At 44.6% G+C, this 18927-nt stretch overlaps 2 protein-coding genes across 8 annotated transcripts in view; both read left to right on the top strand.

Moving 5' to 3' along the window:
* The first annotated feature begins 391 nt into the window (after positions 1-391).
* On the top strand, positions 392-13439 carry LOC130707519 (ATP-dependent RNA helicase DDX24-like). The gene is given in 7 exon segments (XM_057542470.1): positions 392-488; positions 1105-1824; positions 8793-8973; positions 8975-9327; positions 10405-10558; positions 10818-11333; positions 13340-13439. Coding segments are annotated over 6 exon segments (2019 nt in total). The 5' UTR covers positions 392-488; positions 1105-1109.
* LOC130707525 (cyclin-Y-like protein 1) overlaps positions 11673-18927 on the top strand; it is a 49324-nt gene continuing 42069 nt past the window's right edge. For 4 of the 7 annotated variants that reach the window (XM_057542510.1, XM_057542509.1, XM_057542508.1 and 1 more), the window contains exons 1-2: positions 15488-15610; positions 18726-18866. Coding sequence is in view for 3 of the 7 variants with exons in the window: in XM_057542504.1 (XP_057398487.1) it covers positions 14994-15066; positions 15461-15610 (223 nt within the window). In the remaining 4 variants the exon portion in view is untranslated. Of the gene's footprint in view, positions 11714-13339; positions 13416-14559; positions 14583-14944; positions 15067-15460; positions 15611-18725; positions 18867-18927 lie in introns of those variants that run through there. The other 3 variants (XM_057542504.1, XM_057542503.1, XM_057542506.1) reach the window with 3 other exon arrangements.

The following is an 18927-nucleotide window of genomic DNA, read 5'->3' as shown; positions in this document are numbered from 1 at the left end:
GCTCCTGGCCGGGCGCCAGGAGGAGGGACCCCACCCCCACCCCCACCCCGCTTGCTCTCTCGGTCGCAGTCCGCGTCCTCGCCCCCATGTGCCTCCTCCCTTCGCCCCATCGTTGATCCGGGTTGCTTGTGATCGCGGCGTAGCCCATGATGGGGGTGAACCTTCGTTGCGCTCTGGGTTGCTTTGCCGGCGGGGCGCCATGCTGAGCGGTTCTGGGCGTGCGTCACCTTTTTGTCTTCGCGTGACGATCCAAGGAGACACACACCCTCATCATCCCCATTTTCCAGACGAGGAACGAGGCTCACAGTGATTAATACGTGCACCCCAGACCCAGAGCTGGCCAGTGACGGGTCCAGATTTGAACCAAGGTTTCCCTTTGTCTTTCCACAGGATCTATTTTTCTCGGCCTTTCTGAAAAGGGAGAACGTGGCTCGAGTTCCAGTCTGACGACTTGTGCATAGATCACTTGTTTTTAAATCACTTAAAAGGTAATGAAAAAGCTGGTTGGGTTTTAAGCCATCTGGCAAAGGTCAGAGTGGTGGCAAAGGCATCTGCCCTCTTGGGGCAAGGCTTGAGAAGGAAGAAGGCTCTGTGCACTCTTAATAAAGCTGTCCCCCTCACCCACCCTCCAGCGACCCCCTCAGATTCTTATTCAACCTTCAGAGTGGCTTGGGAGTGGCAGGCTTCACCCACCATGCTTTAGAGAATGTTATTTATTGCAGAGAACATTTTGTGACCTAGCTAGTAAACCCCTCCCCCCTTTTAAAAATATGAGAACGCTGAGGTTCAGAGAGGATTAAGCAGGAGCTGCCAAGGGCACACGAGCGGTCGTCATTGCATCTGGAATGCACACCAGATCTCGCTCATGTGTCTTTGCCACACCTCCTGTGTCCCCTCTGTTGCAGGCCAAGCTGCCCGCTCTGCGGGTACATTTCTTTCCTTCTTTGATCTTCTCTAGCTGGCAGCATCAGCGTTAGAGCCATCTTTGTGTCTTCACTTCTTTGCAGGGCGTGATACTCTGTAGGCTGCTTAGAAACTATCTGTTGCCTCAGAACCCTGTGCTTCTCAGTTGCCAATCTAATGGAACATTTCTCTCCTTTTCAGCAACCATGAAGCTGAAAGAGAAAAAATCGAGGCCAGAGCCACCAAACTATGGCAGAATTCAGAGGAAGGGCATCAGAGTTGTGGGAAAATGGAAGCAGGTGAAGATTGACCCAAATATGTTTGCAAACGGACAGATGGATGACTTGGTGTGCTTTGAGGAACTGACGGATTATCAGTTGGTCTCCTCTGGGGAGGGTTCCTCCAGTCTCTTCTCAAAGGAGGAGCCCAAGAAGAGAAAGTCACAAGCTGTTTCAGAAGGAGAGGAGGAAGGAGAGTCTACCTCCTCAAAGAAGAAGATGAAGTTGAAGAAGAGTAGAGCTGTGGAAACTGAAGGAAGCAGTGCCCAGAAAGTGTTTGAGGGCAAAGATACTGAGCCAGGGCCCCAGGGAGATGGCACAGTTTGTCCTGATCCAGAGGTAGGGGAGATGGCATCAGAAAGCCCGGCCCAGACGGTTCCAAAAAAGAAGAACAAGAAAGGGAAAAAAAAATCAGAGCCTCCCCAGGGTACTACTCCAAAGGTGCCCAAAAGAGCAAAGACGTGGATGCCTGAAATGCGTGATCGCAAGGCAGATGTATCAGCTTGGAAGGATCTGTTTGTACCCAAGCCAGTTCTCCGAGCGCTCAGCTTCCTAGGCTTCTCTGCGCCCACACCAGTCCAAGCTCTGACCTTGGCACCTGCCATTCGTGACAAACTGGACATCCTTGGGGCTGCTGAGACAGGTAAGGGCATCCTTATCTGGCCAGGGCAAGATTGCTTCTGGATTGAGCTTGTGGCTGCTAACAGGCTGGTTGGCTGGGAGACGGGAATGTTGGGGGCATGACCACAAAAGCACTGTTGAGTGAAGGTTTTCAGAGGTCGGCTAGCTCTGGGTTGAAAGAGGCCACTTCCTGATTGGTGCCCTAGGCAGGTCACTTTATTTCTCTGCGCCCTGTAGACCCTATTATAAAATGGAGATGGACAACTACAGTACCTGCTTCTTTTGCTATGTGGGTTAAATGTAAGTGCCTACTAAATTTATACATTTACACAATAGCAAACGAGTAACAAAAAACAATAGTAAACTAAAATTTACACAGTGCATTGTAAGTGATCTGTAAATGGTAGTTTTTTTCCAGGTCTTGAGCCTTTTCTGAATGGCTCAGAGGTAAAGTAGGGCTAAGATCAGCCCTCTGGAGAGGTAGATCTTCATTAGTATAAGGAAGAAGTGTCTCATTCACAAGAGTTGTCCAAAGATAAAAAGGGCTGCGTTGGGAGTTGGTGGGTTTATTGGCATTGGAAGGATTTGCGTTTGTGATAACCTTTGGGTGGATTTGGTAGGCAGATTTGGGCAGGAGGTGACTGTTGGGACTAGGCATTGTTTGAAGATCCCTCATTCCTTGGGCCATCTAAGACTTTGTGAAGCCAGGACAGGTTGACTCACCCTGGGGAGACTCAACTACTGATGGGGGAAAGAGCAATACAAGCCTGGAGCTATTAGTCTAACTTGACCAGCAATAACCAATAGAAATATATATGTAATGTGAGCCACATATGTAACTTAAAATTTCCTAGGAGCCATATTAAAAAAGGTTTTTAGAAAGTGAAAATTAATTTTAACAATATATTTAACCAACTACATAGCATATTTCAGTACGCAATGAATGTAAAATTATTGAGATATTTTACATTCTTATTTTTATACTGTTTTCAGACTCTGATGTGTATTTTCAACTTGCCGCCCATCTCAGTTTAGAGTAACCACCTTTTAAGAATGTGACAGCTGTGTGTGGCTAGTGGCTACTATATTGTATGGCATAGAACTGTAACCAAAAGTGGGTCCAGCTGCTCGCCGCTCAAAAGCCAATAAAGAGGCCAGCTTGGTGGAAAGGAAAGTTAGCTTTATTTTGGATGCCGGCAACGGGGGCGGTGGGGGGGCAGGGTGGGGGGTGCTCCTGTCTGAAGGCCGACCCCCCGCCCCCATCCAGTGGACAAGAGCTTTTATAGATGGAGGGGAGGGGGCCGCATGCAGAAACAGCAGAGTCAGCTGTTGACAGTCATCTTGAAATTGGTCATTGGTGGTCTGACCAGCATCGTCTTCATTGTTTTAAGTACAGTCAATCTTCAGTTCCAGGGTCGGTTTGTTTCCATTTTCTTGAGGCCAGTTCTCGGAATGGCAGGTTATGTCATGGCTACAGTCTGGTCATCATGTAGTTAACTTTTTCCACCTGGTGGGCGTTTTATCTGTAGATACACAGAAGGTATCTACAAGACAGCTCACAGGATATGGCTCAGAATATTATCTATAGCCCTTGAGAAGGAACTAAAGGTCCTTAGCTATGCTTATTGACTAAACTTTTATGATTTGGTCTTGTTGGACTGCTTTCCTTTGCTTCTGCATTTTCTCACTTCTTTGATTAAACTTATTCTTTGGCTGAAGTTTTTCCACAGACAAAGGCAGGCAGAGGACATGGGAGGTGAGGACCATAGGGTCCTGCTCCATTTCAGAGCTAGACCATGTAGACCAGCGGTCCCCAACCTTTTTGGCACCAGGGACCGGTTTTGTGGAAGACAGTTTTTCCACGGAAGGGGATGGGTGGTGGTTTCAGGATGGTTCAAGTGCATTACATTTATTGTGCACTTTATTTCTATTACTGTTAGTTACATTGTAATATATAACGAAATAATCATACAGTTCACCATAATGTTGACGGGAGGCCGAGCTCAGGGAGTAATTTGAGCAATGGGGAGCGGCTGTAAATACAGATGAAGCTTCGCTAACTCGCCGGCCGCTCACCTCCTGCTGTGCGGCCTGGTTCCTAACAGGCCACAGACCGCTACCGGTCCATGGCCTGGGGGTTGGGGACCCCTGATCTAGACACTCTGTGCCTTGGATTTCTGGAAGTGTGGTCAGGAAACTTGAGGTGAGGTCCTGTATAAGAGTCATAAAAATGGAAGAGGGAGAAAAAGCCAGGAAAGGGGGATGGAGGTAACAGTAATAGCTTAGAACATTTATTTAACATTTAAAATACGTCACGCCCTGTGTTACCTGCATGAACTCAGTTTCTCAAAACTACCCTGAGGTAGGTTCCGTTATTATTCCCATCTTACTGAAGAGGAAACTCGGCCTCATAGAGGGTAGACAGTGTCCCTAAAACTGCCCCACTGAAAAGCGGTAGTGCTTGAATAGTTCTAGACTAGGTCTATGTGCTGTTAAGCATTCGGCTACACTACTTTGGTATGTGCAGAGAGGCCTGGAAGTCTGTTTCCGGAAGGCAGAGGAGAGATGTGAGCCACTGTGGCTAGAGATTGACATTTGGATTTATACCACAGCTCCTATCAGGCTATTTCTATGGAATGCTGTGAATCCACAGGTCCTAGTCTCAAAGACTTTTGGGGCTGTGGGCAAACTGCTGCCAATGCAGATAATGAATATATCCATCACCCCCAAAAGATGTTTGGGCCCCTTAATAATCCCTCCTTCCCTACCTAGGCTCCCCTCCTTGTTCATCCCCAGGTAACCTCTGATAGTCTTTCTATCGCTATCAATTAGTTTGCATTTTCCAGAATTTTAAAATGGAATCATACAATATGTATTTTGGGGAGGGAGAGTGTCTGCTCTTTAACTCAGCATACTTTGAGGTTCAGCCATGTTACTGCAAATACCAATGGTTCGTTTCTTTTTATGGATGAGTAGTATTCCACTGTATGGATAGAGTACAGTTTGTTTATCTATTGATGGATATAGTTCTGTTCTTCCTAGTTTTTGGCATTTACAAGTAAAACTATCATAAATATTGGTGTATCAGTCTTTGTATGGATATATGCTTTGATTTCTGTTGGGTAAATACCTAGGTGTGGAATGGCTAGGTCTTATGGTAAATGTAACTTTTTAGGAGTTTTCCAAAGTGATTGTACCATTTTACATAATCACCAGGTTATGAGAGTTCAGATTGGTCCATGTCCTTGCCAGTACTTGGTGTGGTCAGTCTTTAATTTGATTTAGACTTTAAAAATTTTAGTGATATTTCCTGGTGGCTTTCATTGGTATTTCCCTAGTGACTCGTTGAGCAGCGTCTTTTCCAGTGCCTAATTGTATCCATATTATCTTCTTTGGTGGTGTCTGTTTAGTTCTTTTGCCCATGTTTTAATTGGGTTGTGCTTTTCCTATTATTGAATTCATAATATATTCTAGATACACCTCCTTTATCAGATATGTGATGTGCTTTTTTTTCTCCCAGTCTGTGGCTTATTTCTTCATTCTCCTTGCAGTGTCTTTCGAAGAGCAAGAGTTACTTATTTTGATGAAGTTTAAGTGATCACTTTTTCTTTTACAGATGTGCTTACCTAAGAATCCTTTGCCTAACACAAGATCACAAAGATTTTCTCCTATATTTTCTTGTAGAAGTGTTACTAGTTTTAGGTTCTGTGTTTCAGTCTGATCCTTCCTGTGTTAACTTTTATGGGGAGAAATACAGATCAAAGGTTTGGTTTTGTTTTGCATGTGGCTACCTAATTATTCCAGCACCGTTTGTTGAAAAACTACTCTTTCTCCACTGAATTGCCTTTGCATCTTTTTTGAAAATCAGTGACCATATAGGTGTGGGTCTATTTCTGGAGTCTTTTCTTTGCCATTGATCTATTTGTCTATCTTTACTGTTTTCCCAATACGTCACTATGTTGGATACAGCAGCTTTAGAATAAGTCTTAAAATCAGGTAGCATAAGTCCTCCAGTTTTGTTCTTTTTAAAAGTTATTTTGGCTATTCTAGGCCCTTGGCGTTTCAAGGTGAATTTTAAAGTCAGTTTTTCAATTTCTACAAAAAAGTCAGCTGGTATTCGGATTGGGATTGCATTGGTTATAGAGCCAACTGAGGACATGACATCTGGACAATATAGAATCTTCCAGTCCATGAATGTGGTATAGCTCTCCATTTTTTTAGGTCTTCAGTTTTTCTTAGCAGCGCTTTGTAGTTTTCAGTGTATGCACATCTATTAGATTTATCCTTAAGTACGTCATATTTTCGATGCTTTTGTAAATGGTAATTTAAGATTTCCTATTTCTGATGCTAATAAATAGAAATCTGCATTTTTGTATATTGATCTTGTATCCTGCAACTTGGTACCATCAACTGGTTTCTTGAAGATTATATAGGATTTTCTTCAAAGATGATTATTCATCCAGTCTGGGTGCCTTTTGTTTATTTTTGTCTTATGTGTTGCACCGGCTAAAACTCCAGTACAACTGGAATTGAAGTGCTATAGTGGGCATCATTGCTTCGTTCCTGATCTTTGGGGAAAGATATTCAGTGTTTCATCATTAAGTGTGATGTTAGCAGTAGGTTTTTTCCTATTTGTCCTCTGTCAGGTTGAGAAAATTCTCTTCTGTTTCTAGTTTGCAGAAAGATTTTTATCAGGAATGGTTACTGTGTTCTTTTAAACGCCTTTTCTGCGTATATTGAGATATATGTTTTTTTTATTTTCAGTTTGTTGATAATGATGATAAACTGAACTTAGTCGCAGTGTATTATTTGTACATTGTTGGATTTGATTTGCTAAAATTTTGTTAATGGTTTTTGAATTTCTGTTAATAGGATATTGGTTTGTAGTTTTGTCTTCTTGTAATGTCTTTGACTGATTTTGGAATCAGAGTAATGCAGGCCTCAGAGTGAGTTGAAGTATTCCCTTCAATTTTCTGAAAGAGTGTGTATAGAATTGGCATTTTCCTTCCTTAAATATTTGGTAGAATTCATCTGTGCTTGCACTTTTCTGTATAGGATGGTTTTTAATTATGAACTTAATTACTTTACCATATTAGAAATATTTTTATTTTTTCTTGAGTGATAGTTTACTACTTGCAGTTCAGTTAGTTTTTGTTTTGTGAATGTTGAAACCCTGTTATTAGATGCATAAATGTTTAGGACTATTGTATCCTCTAAATGAATTCAGTTTTTTCATTATGAAAAGGCCCTCTTTTTCCCTGAAGTATTCTGTGTTCTAAAATCTCCTTTGTCAGGTTATTAATGTAGCTTTTCCAGCTTTATTTTGATGAATGTTAGCATGGTGTGTCTTTTTCCATACTTGTACTTTTGTCCTATTTATATCTTTCTATTCAAAGCGAGTTTCTTATAGGCAGCATACAATTGGGTCTTGCTGTTTAATCCAACTATCTGTCTTTTAATTGTGTTGAGGTCGTTTACATTTCATGTGATTATTGATAATGGTTGGGTTTTAATCTGTTTTGCTATTTGTTTTCTATTTTTCCCAACTATTGTTTATTCCTTTGTTACTCTTCTACCTTCTTTTGGATGAATATTTGTGATACCATTTTATCTTTTTATTGTCTTATTAGCTATAACTCTTTGTTATGTCCTTTTGGAGGTTGCTTTTGGGTTCGCAGATGATGTCTTTAGTATATCATACTCTGCCTTCAAGTGATAATATACTACTTTACATGTAGTACAAGAACGTTAACAAGAGTATAATTCCATTTTTTCTTTGCTTTGTGCTTTTTGTTTTATACTTTATGTGTTAGAAATCCCCAAACACATTTTTATTATTTTTGCTTTAAATAATCCATTATTTTTTAAAGAAGTTTTAATAAGAAAAAGACATTTTTAATATTTATCCATGTCACCGTTTCTGGTGCTCTTCATTCCTTCGTGTTGATCCAGATTTTCAGCGAATATCATCTTTTGTTTTACATGAAAGACTTTCTTTAATATTTCTTGTATACTAGGTCTGCTGATGATAAATTCTTTCAGCTTTTGTATACCTACAAAAGTCTTCAGTTTGCATTTTGTTTTGAAAGAGATTCTTGCTAAGTGTAGAGTTGTAGATTGTCAGATTTTTTTCCCCAGGTCTTCAGATAAAGATGTCATTGCACTGTTTTGTAGCATTTGTTGTTTCTGATGAAAAGTGCTGTTTTTCTTATCTGAAGTTTTATGAGTTTGTTTTTGCTTTCTTTTTTGTTGTTGTTATAGTTCTTGCTTATAGTACCTCGTTCCTGAGAGATGCTCATTTTCCTCTGAAAATTACCTCTGAGAGTTCTTTGAGTTCTGTGATAAAAGTTTCTTCATAAAGAGATCACTTATTTGCTTCTGCTTGAGGCATTTTAATTTTGGAACCACTTTAAATTCTCAGCTTGAAGTGTTTTGTTTTGTTTGTTTTTGTCCACACAGATGGTGTGAATACTTGGGCTCCATATACGTTCAAAGGCTAGTTTGAAAATGTTCAAGCATAGACAGAAGTTTTAAAGTTTTCTCGAAAACTAAGAAAATTTTCTTTTACTCCCTCCTTCCCCACCAGAGAAAGGTTTTGGGAAAGTATTGTACAGATGTTCATTCCTTACCCTTCAATTTTGTGTTCCTTCACAACAGCAACAGACACACACACACACACACACACACACACAACTTGCCCATCTCTTTAGGGTTTCATTGTTTGGACATTTGTCTGTAGTTTATTGGTGACCTCAGCCCGCAATGCCAGTCTGTCAGACTTTTCCTCAGACTCCTAATTACAGGTGCCCTCTGGTTGCAGAGCTGTAGGGGTGCTGTACCTGTGTAGGGTAGAAGGAGCTTTGGATTGGTCAGGGTGGCACTTGGCTATGTCAGGGTCCCTCATTCCGTGTAAAGGATAGAACCTCAGGCAAAAGTATGTACATCTGTTGATTGACACTGTTTTTGTTTGTTTTTTGTTCTGCTTCTAAGGAAGTGGGAAAACTCTTGCCTTTGCCATTCCAATGATTCATGCGGTGCTGCAGTGGCAGGTGAAGAAGAAGCCTATCCCAGCTCTAAGTAACACAGGAGCACCACTTGGGGAGACCAGTAATGAGGCTGGCGTTGAGACAGGATCACCAGGCAGGGCTGGAACTGAGTCTGGAGCTTTGCCTGTTGAGATTGGAAGCACTGCCCAGGGAGGCTGGAGCGAAGGCTAGAGCACCACGCAGCCAGGCAAGAGCCAAGATTGGAGCTACAGTCTCAAACCAGGTGCTGCCCTCCTGTGATGATGCTGATGATGATGCCGGTGAAGGACCTTCTTCCCTGATCAGGGAGACGCCCATTCCCAAACAGGATGAAAACAAGGAGGACAAGCTTGATGAAGAGCAGACTAGAAAGTTCAAACAAGAATTGGGTGGCAGAATTGCACATCCAAGGCGTCCTCTGCTTGGACTGGTTCTGGCTCCCACTCGAGAGCTAGCCGTTCAAGTCAAACAACACATTGATGCTGTGGCCAAGTTTACAGGTGAGGTTTAATTCCGTTTAATAAATGTTGCCTGAAAGGATTCCAGTAGCTGGGGTGGCAGAGGTGAATCAGCTGTGCCCGCCCTCTAGGGGGAATCTTTCTCTCCTGCCAGAGAATTAAGCCCGACAGAAAACTGTTTGAGTGACACATTCTTTATTCTCCCAAGGATAACACATAGCTAATGCTATTCTAGCTGCATAGGAAATTGGTTAACTTACTGGATACAGTAGATACTTGGGGCAGCGTTTGGCAAACCACTGTTTGGGTTTCTTTTTTTTTTTTTTTGTAAATAAAGTGCTGCCACACCCACTTATTTACATATGTCTATGGTCACTTTTGCATCACCAATGCAGAGCGGAATAGAGGTAGTAATTGTACAGAGACCATTTAGCCCACAGGGCCAAAAATGTTTACTGTTGGAAAGGTTTGCTGACTCCTGCCTTAGGGCATTAGAACTTAACTTTTTCAGGGAATTCTTTGGGAAAGGCTGCAGAGTCGGGGTTTCAATTTTATAGTAAAAGGAGCAGTTACTTATCAAGCTCTGACTGTGTATTACAAGGCACTTTACTAAGCGCTTTGCTTGCATGATCCTTTGTGTTCCTTCCATACTGGCTACCTTGCGAAGTCCTCCACTAGAGAGGAGAAGAGAACACTAGCCATCAGAGGAGATTCAGTTTAATTTTAATTGAGGGGCATGGGCAGGAACTCCTAGGGGAGGTGTGTCACAGCTACAAGTTACATCTTTCCCAGCACTGTGGTGCACCACTGCTCATTTTTTCCAGAGCTTTGGATGTCACCATGCCTGGGTTCAAATCCAGCCCTACTGGTGTGGTTGGAGGGGAAAGAGTAGAAAAAAATGAGGTTGGGGAAATAGTCAGGGCCTAGATCATATAGAAGACCTGGTAAGCCCTCTAGCAATGGCATCAACAGGGCAAGCCAGCTCTTAGCACCCCCCTGGAGAGGGGAGCTGTGCTGGTGACTGGCAGCCTTTACTAATCTGGGGGCGCCTGTGTCAGCGTTGGAAGAACTGAGCAATTAGTCTGAATAACAGTGTCCCTTTTGTTTTGTGTACCATAGGCATTAAAACTGCTATTTTGGTTGGTGGAATGTCCACACAGAAACAGCAGAGGATGCTGAACCGTCAGCCTGAGATTGTGATTGCCACTCCAGGCCGGTTGTGGGAGCTAGTTAAAGAAAAGCACCCTCATTTGAGCAACCTTCGGCAGCTCAGGTGAGAAACAGTACCTCCCCCTTGCCCCCACCCCCTGTTCTGAAGCGGACCTGAGGTGACATGGTACAGTGTGCAGTGCCTTCTCCCTGTTACAAAGTGCCATGGTGTGGTACTAGCCAGACTTGGGCCTTTAGAAAACCGAGCATGTGTGAGGGAGATTGGTTGAGGGCCCTGGGGGTGGTGGGGTGGTAGAGTATGCTGTGGATGACTCCTCTTACCTGCTGCTAACCAGGTGATGTGGGTCTGTCTGGATCCGTAGGTGCCTGGTGGTCGATGAGGCTGACCGCATGGTTGAGAAAGGCCACTTTGCTGAGCTCTCAAAGCTGCTAGAGATGCTCAGTGATTCCCAGTACAACCCAAAGAGACAGACACTTGTTTTTTCGGCCACGCTGACCCTGGTACATCAAGCTCCTGCTCGAATCCTTCACAAGAAGCACGCTAAGAAAATTGACAAAACTGCCAAACTTGACCTCCTCATGCAGAAGATTGGCATGAGGGGCAAGCCCAAGGTCATCGACCTTACAAGAAAGGAGGCCACGGTAGAGACACTTACAGAGACCAAGATCCATTGTGAGACTGATGAGAAAGACTTATATCTGTACTACTTCCTGAGGCAGTATGCAGGCCGCACCTTAGTGTTTGCCAACAGTATCTCCTGCATCAAACGCCTCTCTGGGCTCCTCAAAGTCCTGGATATCATGCCACTGACCCTACATGCCTGCATGCACCAGAAGCAGAGGCTCAGAAACCTGGAGCAGTTTGCCCATCTGGAGGAGTAAGTCAGGCCTGCGCACAGATTAGCCATTGGGTCTAGGTCACCAGGATGGTGGGAAGCTACCTTCTCTCGTGGGAGCCTTATCGGTAGAAGGTAGCCTTTTTTTTTTTGCACAGCGTGAGGCAGGCTTACTCTCATCTAGTACATTTGGTTGCTGGGAATGCCCAACAGAAACTTCTTTAATAATGAGTAATGGTGACAATAATACCTATTATTATTGAACACTTAACAACAGATTAAGTGTTGTGCTTGCATTTTAGATACATTATTACATTCATTCACTTGTAACATCCTTGAGAAGAAGAATAGAGTCACGGTTAAGAGCACAGACTGGAAGCAGACTGCTTGAGATCAAATCCTGGCTGTGTCACTTCTAGCTGGTCAGATTACTTTGTGTTTCAGTTTTCTCATAATCAGTATAATAATAGAAGTTATGGCAGAGGGTTGTTCTGAGGAGTAAGTGAACTTATGCATTTGAAGTGTTCGGAACAGTGCTTGGCACATGGTATGAGCTTGCTAAATGTTAGCTTTAATACTTACCACTTGTCATTATTCTTATTTTATAGATTAAAAAAAGTAAGGTTTAGAAAAGCACTTAAGCTTGCCCAAGGTTTCTCAGCTTGGAAGTGGTAGAGCTGGGCCTCAGACCAGCCTGTCAGACTGCGGAGCTCACGCTGTCGTGTCCATCTGCTCTTGGGCCAGAGTGATGGTCAGGCAGGCAGCACGGGGCAGATTGTCAAAATGAGGGCCTGGGAAGCTGGGCTTTAAATTGGCTTTTGCCCACATTGTTTTGTCAGGTTACCGGTTACAGATTAGTTTAAAGAACAAGTGGTTCACTTCCCTCTGAATGTTAGTAAGTAGAGTTAGTGGTTCATTGGATCAGGAGTTGGCAAACGATAGCCCATGGGCCAGATCTGGCTTCTTGCCTGTTTTTATAAGTAAAGTTTTATCGGAACACAGCGAGGCCTATTTATGTATCGTCTATAGCTGTTTTTGTGCTATAATGGCAGAGTTGAGTAGTTTCAACAGACGTCACCCACGAAGCCAAAAATAGTTTACCCTCTGGCCCTTGACAGAAAAAGTTTGCTGACCTTGACTTAGAGCGGTGGTTTAATATTTTACAAACTTTAGTTTGCATCATATTCCGCAGCCCTATCTCAGAGATACAGGAAGTGGGGACCCTGAAGGGCCTAAAATCTTAAGTTTTTAAGACATACGTCAGGTGCTTTTGACTCCCCTCAAACTACACATACATTAAGAAACATCACCCAGTACATATTATTGAGTGCTTGCTGTGAACCTGGCACTGTTCTAGGGGCTGGTAATAGAATAGTGAGTAGTACAAAGTCCCTGCTGTCATGGAGTTTACATCCCAGGGGAGGGAGGTAATAAACTGAGAAGTAAGTATGCAGTTCGTCAAGTGGTGCTAAGTGCTAAGAAGTAAAGTTGTATAGGGAGTTGTGCAGACTGTGGGTGTGTGGTCTGGGAGGCTTTTCTCATAAGGTGAGATTTGAGCAGAGAGTAGAAGAAAGTAAGGAAATGTGAATATCTGAGGAAGACCTTTATGGCCTAAGGTGCACTAAGTGCACAGGCTGGGAGGCAAGAGCAGGTTTGGCATGTTTGAGGAAGAGCGAGGAGAGCAAGGACGCCTGTGTGACTGGAGGGAATTAAGTGGGAGGGTGATAGGAGATGAGGTCACCGACCTAGAGTATGGCCCCATTTAATGCACTTGAGGTAGTCTTTATTATTGCAGAGTGTGTGGCTTGTCGATTGCGGCCAGTGAAACCCAGGTTTGGATCCTGGCTCCACAACTGAACAGCCATATATATACCTTGGGAAGTTAATCTCTCTGAGCCTCAGCTTCTTTATCTGTCAAAGGGACATATGTAATAGTATTGTCTCGTAGAGTGTTTGTAAGGATTGTTGTGTTTAGAGTACTCAGTGGTAAGAATTTGATAAATGATAGCCGTTAGTTATTATTAATGAGCTTTCTCTCTCCACCACAGTTGTGTTCTCCTGGCAACAGATGTGGCAGCTCGGGGCCTGGATATTCCTAAAGTCCAGCATGTCATCCATTACCAGGTAGGGACATCAGGGAATTTGTAGGCATCTCCCAACATTGAGTGGGGAATTTTTAAAGCAAGGGTTGAGGGAGGACGAATTGTTGGTCCCAAGGCCTCACGCAACAGAGAATACCACGAGCATCTAGTGACCAACTGGCTGCTGCCACTTTTGGAACACTGTGGTGAGAGTTATTCTCCAAAACCTCTTGACACTGTCTGATGTCAAATATCTGATAGCCCCTTTCTTTTTGAGTTGGGCAGGCTACTTAGTATTGGCAGGTTAGAGTCTTAGTTTCTTCCATGAAATGGGCATCATAAGTTTAGCATGTAAAATGATTACCCTGCTTGTAGAGAAATAAAAGAGTGTGGTAATTAAGTCCTGCCTGGGCTTAAATCCCAGCTGTGTACCCTTGAGCAAGTTATTTAGTGTCTTTGTGCCTCAATTTTTTCATTTGTTAAATGGCAGTTATTACAGTATCGACTTCTTAAGTTCTTATTAAGGTGAAATAAGTTATTACGTGTGAGGAGTTTAGAAAGCCAGGTGGCACTTCCTAAATGTTAGCTGCTGTTGATCCTGACATTAATATCAGCACATGTACCTGGTAAAGATTAGCATAGAGTGGTGGTTAGGCATATGGGCTCCGGGACCACACTTCCAGTGTTTGAATGCTTCTTGGCTGCTGCTTAGTGGGTGAGCTTTCGGCATGTGACTTAGTATGTCTGGTTTCAGTGTCATCATTTGTAAATTGGGAGTAATAACGCTACCTACGCCATAGGGTAATCACCGAATTAAACGAGCTAATGCTGACGGATCGCATAAATAAATAAAGTAAAATAAAGACTCTTCACTGCATAATGACCGAGGGATCAATCCTAGACGAAGATATAACAATTGTAAATATTTATGCCCCCAACATAGGGGCAACTCACTACATAAGGCAAATGCTAAGGGCCATGAAAGGGGAAGCTGACAGTAACACAGTCACAGTAGGGGACGTTAACACCCAGCTGGCGTCCTCGGCAGCCTCACTACCTGCAGAACTTCTGACACTGCTCTTCCTTCCCAGACAGTGACCTCGCAGGGTAGGCAGGGCCGTAGGAGGTGGGGGAGGGGAGAGAGCAACAGGACTCCACTCACTGTATCCCTCTCTGCTTCCATCCAGGGCTGCTGTCACTGTGACCAGAGGTGAGTGTGCTGGGAAGGGGCTTGAGCCCACCTTTACCAGGAGACTTTGGGAACCTCCAGTCTTGTATCAACCCAGGTCACTCTGAAGCCCTAAGACTTAGGCTGGGTGGGCAGTGGGCGGGGCAGAGATGGATTATTAGACGTGAACAGGATTCTGGAGATCAGGGAGCCAAGTAAAGTCATTATTAACTTTAAAAGCTGTGGTCTGTGCAGATTTGGGGGGCAGGCTGGAAGTGCCCGCAGGCTCCTGTAGGACAGAGGACAAGTCTGGGGCAACAGAGAGGTGCCCCTGCCCTCCCCCCGCCAGTCCATCATAAATCAGGCAGAGCACTTCTGATTTTCACACTCTGTTTCTCGGAAAGATAGTGGTGTCCTTGGCTCTGCACCTAGTGTTCCCACACTGCCTCCAAGATGTCAGCTAAAGCCATAGAGAGCGGGGGAGGAGATGCCATTGACCCCTTCCGGCCGGAATCCCCCTCTGATGGTGAGTGCCCTAGGGAAGCTCCAGAGGGCGGGGTGGCCCAGGGCTTGGGGTACCTGAACCAGGGCGGACGGGATCTGGGTTCTGGCCTGGAGCTGCCACCAGGTGCACTGTGCCCCATCAGGTCTCTAACCTCCTGGGCCTCACACTCCTGCTCTGTGAAGTCTGGAACCTGCCAGCTCCGCGTTGGTGCTGGGTCTCCCTCTCTCTGTCTTCTCCTTGGGTTCACCTCCAAGCATCTTTGTCACCTCTTAGCACAGCTGCCATTGAGGTCCCCTCCCAACATCAGAGTTCTTGGGAGTTTCGGGAGATGGTGGAGGGCACCGTGTGGGGCCTCTGGTCCCTCAGCTGCCCACCCTGCTGGGAGCTCCCCCACCTCTTTTTTTTGTTTTTCCAGAGGAGGATGAACCTTCCCAGTCATCCAACCAGGCCTCTGATGGTTCTCCTGGCAAGCCACCACAGGGGCCACCCCAGGGGCCAGATGGATCTGGCTCTGACCCCAGAGACCCACCCAAGGATGGAGGCAGCAATTTCTCCCGTAAAGCAGGTAACTGATCCCTGACCATCAATCCACGGGCCCTCACCCAACTCCCCACTGCTTAGTTCAGCCTTCTGAGTTGTCAGTGTCAGGCCCACGTTCCTGATAGAATCGCTCTGACACTCACATTGTCAGAAAAAGGGCACAGTATACATGAGAGATGAAATAAATGACGCTCTAGAATCAGAGGAGCCACACTTCAGGACTTGGCTCTGCCTCTGACTTGCTGAGTGACCCAGAACCAGTCACTTGCCCTCTCTGGACCTTGAATGGTTTCCTTTTAAGCACAGTGTAGGATGAGGTCCCTCTTAGGGCTTCCCAGAGCCAGGTCATATTCTGTTAGGAGGGACGGAGGTGCTGCTCAGGCTCCAGGGCAGCCGGCAGGCGCAGGCTCAGGCTCAGGCACGGCTCCTTGCCGGTTAAGTCCACTGGCCGTGCCCGACCTTTTGGTCCCATAGCACTCAAGGCGGGTGAGTACCATTTCTCCATTTTCCCTCCTCCCGTGATGCCCCAGGGCCTGGTTGTTAAAGTCCACCCAGGACACACCCTCGCAGAGCAGTGTCACGTGTAAGGGTGGGGCTAGCCTGGGGCCAGGGCAGCAAAAGACACAGGCTTTTTGTTTTATTTTGGGGGGGTAGCCCATAGAATACACACAGCATTAAATTTACCAAGGTAACCATTTGTCAGCGTGCAGTTAGTACTGTTGACTATATTCGCATTACCATGCAGCCAACCTCCAGAACTCTCTTCATCTGCCCAAAGTGAAACTCTGTACACATTAAACATTAACTACCCATGTCCTCCTGCCCCCAGCTCCTGGCAACCACAGTTCCTTCTGGCTCTAAAAATTTGACTAATCTAATCTAAATTCCACGGAGGTGGTATCATACCGTGTTTGTCTTTTTGTGACTAGTTTATTGTACTTAGCATAACGTTCCCAAGGTTCACCTGTCTGTCAGAACTTGCTGTGTAAGGCTGAATGATATTCTATTGTGTGTATATACCACATGGTGATCATCCATTCATCCGTTGATGGACACTTGGGTTGCTTCCGCCTCTTGGCAATTGTGATCAATGCTGCTGTGAACACGGGGGTGCAAATATCTCTTCAAGACCCTGCTTTCCATTTCTTTGGATATATATCCAGAAATGGGATTGCTGGATCATATGGTTTTCTATTTTTAATTTTCTCAGGAACTGCCGTACATTTTCCATAGAGGTGATGGTGACTAGGGTGGCAGTGGTGGAGCCAGAGACAGATTGGAGTCATGCAGCCACAAGCCAAGGATTGTTGGCAACCCCTAGACAATGATGCTAGAAAGAGGCAAGGAAGGATCCTCCCCTAGAGCTTTCAGAGAGAGCCTGGCCCTGCCTACACCTTGATTTTGGACTTCTGACCTCCAGAACTGTGAGGGACCATGAGAGAATCAACACAGTTTGTGGTAGTTGGTTACAGCAGCCTCAGGAAACTAATATGGGCAGACCTCATTTTATCGTACTTTGCAGATACTGCGTTTTTTACAAGTTGAAGGTTTGTAGCAACCTAGCATTGGCAGATATTGGTTCACATTTTTAGCAATAAAGTATTTTTAAATTAAGGTATACTCCTTGTCTTTTTAAACAAAAGGCTATTACACATTTAGTAGACTAGAGTATAGTATAAACATAACATATATGCAGTGGAAACCAAAAACTTCACGTGATATTCGCTTTCTTGCGGTGGTCTGGAACCGACCCCTCAGTATCTCTGAGGTGTCCCTGGACAGAGATTGAAAATCCCATTGTGGTTGAAGGCTGCATTAGAGTCAGAGTCTATACAAGGAGGAGGTGGGAGTCTAGTCTCTAGGGGGGTGCTGGACATTGGTAATAGAAAGGGGGCAGTTTCTGTTAGTGACAGGGTCTAGGGCAGCACCGTCCAATACACCTTTCTGCGGTGGTAAGCATGCTCTCTGCATGATCCAGTATGGTAGCCACTAGCCACATGTGACTATCGAGTCCCTGAAATGTGGGCCGTGGGACTGAGGACCTGAGTTTTAAATTTTATTTCATTTTAATTAACTAAGATTTAAATAGCACACATGGCTAGTGGTTCCTATAGTGGCCAGCATGGGCCTAGTGTATGACCTTGGGTGTGTGTGGCAGAGAGTTCAAGATCTTTGGAAGTGAGGCATGAGAACTTCAAGGCCAGTTTGTCGGAAATATCATCTGTGCAGAAACGGAAACCCTCAAGACAGGTCAGGGGTACTGATGGAGAGAGAGGTGATGGTGAGCCATGAGCTGCAAACTTCAAGAAATGACTGCAGGTCTGAGCCTGATTTCGTACCTTCTCTCCCTTGCCTGGGACCAAGGCTCCTCTTTGTGGGGAGCTGGCTGAGCTCACTCCTGCAACTCCTGAAATCTCCGGAACTCCTGGTCCCAGCTGCCCCAGCACCCCAGTCCCTGCCCCTGTCATATGTCCCTGCCAGCCCCAAGAGCTCTCAGCAATTCAACATGGTCCAGGCATGCTCTGCCCCGTGGTGCCAGGGGCTTCAGCCACAAGGCAGGATACACACAAGGAGCAGGGTGACTTCTCTATTTTTTTTTTTTAATTTTTGTATTTTATTTTATTTATTTTTTTTATACAGCAGGTTCTTCGTAGTTATCCATTTTATACATATTAGTGTATACATGTCACTCCCAGTCTCCCAATTCATCCCACCAGAACACCCCCCCACCACTCTCCCCCCCTTGTTCTCTACACTTGTATCTCTATTTCTGCCCTGCAAACTGGTTTATCGAGGTTCCACATATATGCGTTAATATATATTTGTTTTTCTCTTTCTGACTTAATGTCACTCTGTATGACAGACTCTGTATGACGTAGATCCATCCACGTCACTACAAATGACCCAATTTCGTTCCTGTTTATGGTTGAGTAATATTCTATTGTATATATGTACCACATCTTCTTTATCCATTTGTCTGCTGATGGGTATTTAGGTTGCTTCCATATCTTGCCTATTGTAAATAGTGCTGCAGTGAACATTGGGGTGCATGTGTCTTTTTGAATTATGGTTTTCTGTGGGTATATGCCCAGTAGTGGGACTGCTGGGTCATGTGGTAATTCTATTTTTCGTTTTTTTAGGAACCTCCATACTGTTCTCCATAGCGGCTGTATCAATTTACATTCCCACCAACAGTGCAAGAGAGTTCTCTCTCCTCCACACCCTCTCCAGCATTTGTTGTTTGTAGATTTTCTGAGGATGCCCATTCTGACCGGCGTAAGGTGATACCTCAATGTAGTTTTGATTGCATGTCTCTAATAATTAGTGATGTTGAGCAGCTTT

The sequence above is a fragment of the Balaenoptera acutorostrata genome, chromosome 3, assembly GCF_949987535.1.
Source record: "Balaenoptera acutorostrata chromosome 3, mBalAcu1.1, whole genome shotgun sequence".
Classification (NCBI taxonomy): domain Eukaryota; kingdom Metazoa; phylum Chordata; class Mammalia; order Artiodactyla; family Balaenopteridae; genus Balaenoptera; species Balaenoptera acutorostrata.
The sequence above is the reverse complement of the archived record's forward strand: the minus strand, read 5'-3'. Positions and strand labels throughout refer to the sequence as shown.